Below are 7,940 nucleotides of genomic sequence, written 5' to 3'. Positions count from 1 at the left end.
CTTTAGTTTCCTGCAGCATTCTTAAACCTATTGCATGGTAAAAAGGAAAATCTCCACAGTTAACAAGAGAAAAGGATCCATATTCTATATGCAAGAGGTTAGAGCTTAAGGAGATTACCATGGAGAGATTTGGTACTTGATTCACGCATGAGACAGCATAAGGCCAAAATCACCATGGTTATATACAGCAGACATAACTTCTTGAGAACCATTCACCTTTGCTTCTGCAGATATAACTACTCTAATTTCTTTGACGCCTTAACTGGACAGTGAACCATTTGTACTTTTATAGCTCCTTATCATGGAATACAAAAGTTATGGTGGAAAATTGTCCACCATGATGTCTAGCTCAACAATCAAAATCCCAACACCCTGCTTTACTTTTGAAGTGATTCGTTAAAGCAGGCATACATCGCGAACAATCTTTCTTGCTTGTGAAGTGATAAAAAAAATCAACGGATAATGTAACAGTTACATTGTGAACACTTTGTTTTACAACATGTACAGTACAGTTGCATGACTCACTTCAAAGAAGGCTTTATTTTGTAGCAGAGTAGCATGTAACATTTTCTTCACATGCACTGCAGCAGTGGCCATGATGATGTTATTTCTTTTGCATAATTGAGAGGCTTCGGAAGGTCAGACAATTGTTACCAGTATTTCTTATCCTGATGCCAGCAAGTTGGGTGGTAGCCTGTAGATAAAGTTAAGTCAGTCCTTGTCATTTTCAGCACCTACCAAATTATCTTCCTCATTTAATATGCCATGGACTCAGCACTAGGCTTGCAGCAAGTAAAACTGTAGCGAAACCATAATTCCATAATATCCATGACAACAGGACATTGGCAATCTAAAAGACCAATACAACACATTTAACTAAAACGTGTAATTGATGTCTCACAGAAAGATTAGTAATGCATGCAAAATGAAAATTTCCAAGGACGGAAAAAAGCATTGAGTATTTTTTTTATTGATATTGGGTATAAAGAATAGTGGGTACTATCACAGATAGAGGTCAGCAATTGCAATTCAAAGGAACCGAGAGACAATTTTCCTGCAATTATATGCATACGAATGGGCAAACAACAGCTCAGCATTTTCCATGAAACAATAATCAGGTGGGAAAAGAGAATCTGTAGCACATTAGGTGGAGAGAATGACAAATCCTGTTGCACAAAATTACAGAGTGGATGTTCCACTAAAGAATGTAGTGCTGTGGCTTTATACTCACTTTCCATGATGTTTTCTGAGTACTAGCCTGGCTGCTATTTTCTTCTTCTAGATACATCAATTTGTTTCTATTTCATCTGTGATCTGCTTATGCAAATTCCAAACATACCAGCAGGCATCTTGTCATCTGCTCCTACATTCAGTGTGATTTGGATAAAATTTCAGGCGACAAATTAGCCTCCTACACAATCAGTATCACGCTCACCTTCCTCCAAGAAGACCAAACAAGTTCACAAATCACAAGTCTGCCAAGATTAACCAGTATTGCAACCTATCGGGTACCTTCTTAACCAATCTTCCAATTTCAAATTTCGATACTACTTCCATGGGCTTTTATTATGTTTCAGTGGCAAGATCAACGATCAAAACAAAAGCCCCAAAAAGGAATGACTCTGATTTAAAAAAAAAACATATAGACAAACTAACCAATAAACCTCATGCATACAAGAGATATTCCTGCACAGTTTGGCAACCTAACCTTTCAACAGAAAGTTCTTCCTTGATGATCAAACATTTCTCTATATATACAGAAAGAATGACCGTCCCTCCGTCTATTTGTTGGTAACTTCAGATACCTCTTCCATAAGTTGCCAGGTTTCATCAATCTGCATTCTACCCAGTGCCAGCTCTTATCACCATAATATGATCATGGCAATATAATCAAGCTCAACCTTAAGCTAGGTCTTTATTTAGTTAAACATCTCATTGAACAAGTACATTTCACAATACCAACCGCAATGTGGCCACCATGAAATCCCCTGAATCATGATCAAAACCGCTGCCAAATGGTATTCTCAACAGAGCTAATGAAGTGATTCAACCGTCAACTTCATGTGTTTCACGTCCTCCTCAGTGCTCTCATACTTTGTCGGCTTAAACAACTTCCACAGTCCCACAGGATGTCTCGGCCTCACCTCATTCTTCCTCTCCCTGACCAGCCCTCCGAAAATCCTTTCGCACTCCGGGTATGGCTTCACAAACATATTGTAGAACCTGAGACGGCTTAATCTCACATAATGCTTCATCTCAATGGGGTCCCCAAGCCCGCCCACGGATACCAGGTACTCCACCACATTGTGCCGCGGGATGATCCACCTGTCGAGATTCACCCCCAAGAACTCCGGGTACTCCACCAGCCAACCAATCTGAAACCCCATCCTGCTCACCAAGAACTCCACCTTCCTCTCCACATCCTCTAGGCTATATAGAATCGCCCGAGGCTCGACAGAGAGCACCCTCAGCGCATCCCGCCGGCTCAGCCCGCGCTCGTGCAGGAGCTCCACCCGCCGCCTCGTGGCGATTGCGGCGTTGAGTAAGCCGCCAGAGAGTAGCCGGTCCTTGACGGGCTCCCGGCAGCGGAGCTCGTCGAGGACCTCTACGAGGCGGGACGGCTCGCCGGGCTCCATGGAGAGGACACCGTCGGGATCGGACTTGAGGACGTTCTTGATCTCGTCCGCCGGGAGGCGCAGGCCACGAAGTTCTTGGAGAAGGCGGCCCAGGCGGTGGGTGTTAGGGATGCGGCGGAGGAGGGAGGTGGCGTCAGCGGTGGTGAGGCCGGCCGTGCGGTGGAGCAGATGGTGCAGGTCGGTGGCGGCGGCACCCGCACCTCGTGGGTGCTCTTGGGTTTGCGGGGGCTGGCTGGTTGTTGCGGGGTCACTGAGGATGCGTTGGATGCGGAGGAGCTCGCGGAGGTCGTGAGATGAGGCGGAGGTGGAGAAGGGATTGGTGCAGTGGAGAGAGCGGGGAAGGCGGCGTTGAGTGGCCCGTAGAGCGAAAGCCATGGCGGGCCGGCAGCAGGCGGCGGCGGCGGAGATAGGCAAGTGGCAACTCCAGTTCTTATTTCCGAGTGAAATGGCTGTAGATTGACAAATCTGACCTCGCGCAAACTTTGGACAAATAATACACCTACTTAGGTCTTGTTTGGTACTAGTGTATTAGTGGGGATTACTGGGGATAATACTCTAGAGTATTGGGTGAATTACTGCTGTCACCCAATCCAACAAAACCCCATCCCCAATCCACTAGGTAGGGGTAGAGTATTGGGGATTGAAAAAATTACACTAAAATTTAGGGAAAAAGTGGGATAAGTGGGGATTAAACTCTCTCATACTCTAGCACCAAACATGCATTGGGGATAAGTGTGGATTTAAAATTTCGAGCGGATTATCCCCGCTAATCCCCACTAAAACTCTAGTACCAAACAAGGCCTTAGTCTGGTGCCAATGCACCACCTTACTCTCACCCGCCACGTCAGCTTTTTTCCTCACTTTCATCCCACTTTCACCCCACTCTCACCCCACGGTGCCAGTACACAGGCTATAGTGTCATCTCTCACTTCTCTCTCCTCCACATCACTATTTCTTTTTTAGATTAAGTTATTTCACTCGATTTTTTGTAGACATTCAAAATAATGCAAGAAAATTATTTTATTCAACTAAAAATGTTACGGATTACATAATAATTAATAAAATTACATAATAAATAAAAATTCTACTCCTCTTCCTCTTCCTATTCTTCCTCCTGCTCCTCCTCGTCCTCATCATCTTCCAGACCAAGCTCATTTTCGCACATCTTGATCGCCTTCGCATGTTTGCGCTTTTCTGCTTCGGTCATGTCGTCGGTTGATCGGTCTTTCATTTTGTTCCATTGCTTGAATAGCTTAGCCTTCACTAAACCCTTCATCATGTTCCTCATGGCGAAGGATTTACTTCCTACCTCACTGCTTGTTGAGGTTTCCTTCCCCTTCCTCCTTCCCCTACGTGTCGCGGCCTTCGCCCTATCGCGGCCCGGTGGACGCTCCTCCTCCGTAGTCGCGTCGCCGAGCCGTACTCACCGGAAACTCCCCGGACGGCTTCTCTTCGATGTGGAATCGGTTCCACTAACGAGGACCATGTTGTCCTTTCCACTTCGCTTCATTGCGAACAGCTTCCCACCAGTGGTGCCGTCTGAACGGCTGAGTCACTCTTTTGTCTGCGGCGTACCTCTCCATTGCCACCTTCATGACCATATCATCGTCTGCTCCACTCTGACGTAACCCTGATTCTTGGATGTAGTATCCATTGAACAGGGACACCTCCTTATTGTAGGCGTTCCAATGATCCTTCAGTTGCTTGGAGGTCCGACGACGGGCAGGCTCGGAGGTAGAGTTGAAGGTTTCAGCTATCTGACCCCAAAAACTAGTGCCGGTCTTGCAATTACCGGCGACAGAGTCCTTGGAGTTAAAAATCCAAGCATGCACCTACACCGAAATAGATATTGTAAGTGAAAAATCGAAGCAAGAACCAACCCCGAAATAAATATGTGATGGGTAAGTAAAGTACCAGTTTTTCCTCTTCCGCAGCTGTCCAGTCAAGCCTCTTTGGACGCGGTGGTACGATTGTTTCCGCGGCATTGGACTCGGAGCTTGGTGCAGTGGCTTCAGGAGGTGGTGGAGGGTACGGACCATATGGCGCGTACGGATACGAAGGTGGAGGGTATGAACCGTACGAAGGTGGTGGGTAAGGAGGTACAGTGGTACTCCCGCTACCTGTAGGAGGTGGTTGGGGGTATGGATACGGAGGCGAAGGGTATGAACCATATGGCGCCGGAGGTGGAGCGTATGCCCCATATGGCCCCGGAGCTGGTGTGCCGGAGGGGTATAAAACTCGAGGAAGCGGCGAAGAACCGGCATTGGTGCGACGATGTGTCGGAGAGACATCATCTAGCCCTACCGGTGACCCGTCGGGACCCAAGAGATCCATGAACGTGCTCGTATCTGGTGGAGTCCAACCGGACATGGTTTGAGAGAGTGAAGGAGATGAGAATGAGATGAAATTGGTGTGGAGTGAGTGCAACCATATGGGGGTATTTATAGGGGGTGGGGATGAAATTTTAGGGTTTTTTGAACCAGCAACGGCTACCCAACGGCTAGCTGATGTGGACGAATCAGAGCGCGCCACGTCAGCTAGCCGTTACACACTACCGCCCCTCTCTCGCCCGCTCTCGCCCGCCTACCGCCCGCCTATCGCCCGCTCTCGCCCGCCCCGCTCTCGCCCCACCCCGCCATCGTTGCCGCCTCGCTACCGCCTCCCTCTCGCCTCGCTATCGCCTCCAACGCGGGCGTTAGCCGGGCGGGAGCGGGCGATAGCGCCGGGCGCCCCCGCCGTCGCCTGCCACTCCCGTCTCGCCCCTCTCCCGCCTGCCTCTCGCCCCGCGCCGGGCGGTAGCGCCTCCACTCCCGCCCCCATTGGCACCAGCCTTAGACTTGATGTATAAACACAATTGACATAGGAATACTATGATGTAAAAATACATCATCAGTTTTTGCTTATTTTCATATTTTACATCATTAAAGTTTGCTCTCAAAGTTTAGATGACTAGAATATATCAGATATCCTCTGAATGTGCTCCAGCAGGTGACGTACTTCATCCATACACAAATATGTAAGATGTTTTAAATACTTTTAAAGTAGACTGTATACAAAATAAAAGGACTTCTTCCTACTCTGACGGGCATGGCACCATTGGAACAACGTTATTCATGGCGACGGGCATGCCCCATTGGAACAACGTTATTCATGGCGACGGGAAGGCATCTATCACTGCGTCCGTCCAATTCTTGGTGAACTATCAATCTTCCTTTGCAGCGGTCTCGCCGGTGGCGATGACTCCGCTAGATGGAGTTCGGACGGAAGAAATGAAGACGCGCGCATCTCCATCTCCTGCACGCGGAAGACGCGGTCCTGGGTCGTCCGGCCTGTCCTTGAAGCTCTGCCTTTGAAAGTTGAAACCGGTCGGCCGGGCTAGATCTGGAGATTACCTGCGACCCCTAATGCTCCAATTTTTCCGGCATCGGGAAGAAGAGGCAGCGGCAGGAGAGACAGTCGCTTTGGCAATGGGAATATAGGCGGCTGCGTAGGCGGTGCCGTCCGATCTGCCGCACCGCTGGAGCGCGGGCCTCGCGGGGACCTGGAGGCACTACAGGCCGTCCGCTCCGCTCTCTACCTTAGGGCATCTCCAGCGGTGCGACGCATTTCGGACGTCCAAACGGACGCGTCGTGTCCGTTTGCGTCGGGCGAAATGGTCGAAAGTGTCCGGGTGTTCGTTTGCGTCGGGGGTGGCTCCAGTGGCACGACACATTTTTTTTTTATTCATACGCCATAATTTACATGATAATAAAAAGGACATAAAAAAGCCAGAAATGGGTGCTAAAATAGGCGTTGTCTACTGGTCGTCGTCGCTGACGAGGTCAATCAGCTGCGGCGTCGGCCATGGAAGCGCGTACGCCGGCGGTGGAGGAGGTACCGCCGCACGGGCAGGAGGCTGTGGCCAGGGATCCCACGCTGGAGCAGCAGGGCGGAGCGCGGACGTTGGAACGCGTCGGCGTGGCCGGAGGAGTCGCCGGCCTCCCCTGCGCGAGCGCTGACTCGCGGAGCTGGATTGCGAGCCCGTCCCACAAAGCGAGCTCGTTGAGCTCGTCCTGCTCGCTGTTGGCGAGTGCCATGGCAATGGCCTCCTCCTCCGAAATGTCCGGCGGCTTGTTCTCCGGATCCCACGTCGGTCCGCCGTCGTCGTGGTCGTACTGCGGCATGGTCACGTCGCCGTCCTCGTCCTCGTCACCGTCCTCGTCCGCGTCCTCGTGGTCGTTCTCTTCTTCTTCGGCGGCGATCTCGCGCTCGAAGTAGTCTACGTCGGCGAGGTAGGCAGCGCGGCGCCGCGCGTCGAACTCCCACGCCCCGAAGGAAATCCAGTTGTAGGAGTTTAGCGTGTAAGCCGGATCCTCCCGCAGATCCGGCGGCAACACCGCGCGGCGGCGCCGCACCTCGTCGCGCCACTCTCGACCCGAGCGCGGCACGGGGGGACCGGCACGCGCCGGGAGTTCAGGTACCAGCCCCTGATGGCGTGTAACTCACACGTTCGTTGGGAACCCCAAGAGGAAGGTATGATGCGCACAGCAGCAAGTTTTCCCTCAGAAAGAAACCAAGGTTTATCGAACCAGGAGGAGCCAAGAAGCACGTTGAAGGTTGATGGCGGTGGGATATAGTGCGGCGCAACACCAGGGATTCCGGCGCCAACGTGGAACCTGCACAACACAACCAAAGTACTTTGCCCCAACGAAACAGTGAGGTTGTCAATCTCACCGGCTTGCTGTAACAAAAAATTAACCGTATTGTGTGGAAGATGATTATTTGCAGAAAACAGTAGAACAAGTATTGCAGTAGATTGTATTTCAGTAAAGAGAATTGGACCGGGGTCCACAGTTCACTAGAGGTGTCACTCCCATAAAACAAATAGCATGTTGGGTGAACAAATTACAGTTGGGCAATTGACAAATAAAGAGGGCATGACCATGCACATACATATCATGATGAGTATAGTTAGATTTAATTGGGCATTACGACAAAGTACATAGACCGCCATCCAACTGCATCTATGCCTAAAAAGTCCACCTTCAGGTTATCATCCGAACCCCCTCCAGTATTAAGTTGCTAACAACAGACAATTGCATTAAGTATTGCGCGTAATGTAACTAGTGACTACATCCTTGAACATAGCACCAATGTTTTATCCCTAGTGGCAACAACACATCCATAACCTTAGAGGTTCTTGTCACCCCTCCGATTCACGGAGACATGAACCCACTATCGAGCATAAATACTCCCTCTTGGAGTTACTAGCATCAACTTGGCCAAAGCATCTACTAATAACGGAGAGCATGCAAGATCATAAAC

General features: G+C 49.8%; 1 protein-coding gene across 1 annotated transcript; it reads right to left on the bottom strand.

The window, feature by feature from the left end:
• Nucleotides 1–361: 361 nt before the first annotated feature.
• Nucleotides 362–3,011, bottom strand: LOC124681997 (transcription termination factor MTERF15, mitochondrial-like). Its single transcript, XM_047216767.1, has 2 exons — nucleotides 1,709–3,011; nucleotides 362–694 (listed from the first exon to the last, which is right to left on the bottom strand). The coding sequence occupies exon 1, from the start codon at nucleotides 3,009–3,011 to the stop codon at nucleotides 2,034–2,036; it is 978 nt and encodes a 325-aa protein (XP_047072723.1). The 3' UTR covers nucleotides 362–694; nucleotides 1,709–2,033.
• Nucleotides 3,012–7,940: the final 4,929 nt, after the last annotated feature.

The sequence above is a fragment of the Lolium rigidum genome, unplaced genomic scaffold (genome assembly GCF_022539505.1).
Source record: "Lolium rigidum isolate FL_2022 unplaced genomic scaffold, APGP_CSIRO_Lrig_0.1 contig_64405_1, whole genome shotgun sequence".
NCBI classification, from domain to species: Eukaryota; Viridiplantae; Streptophyta; class Magnoliopsida; order Poales; family Poaceae; genus Lolium; species Lolium rigidum.
The sequence above is the reverse complement of the archived record's forward strand: the minus strand, read 5'-3'. Positions and strand labels throughout refer to the sequence as shown.

What these genes read in the sequence shown, in the direction of transcription:
- LOC124681997 (XM_047216767.1), bottom strand. Translation starts at nt 3,011, where the DNA reads ATGGCTTTCGCTCTACGGGCCACTCAACGCCGCCTTCCCCGCTCTCTC.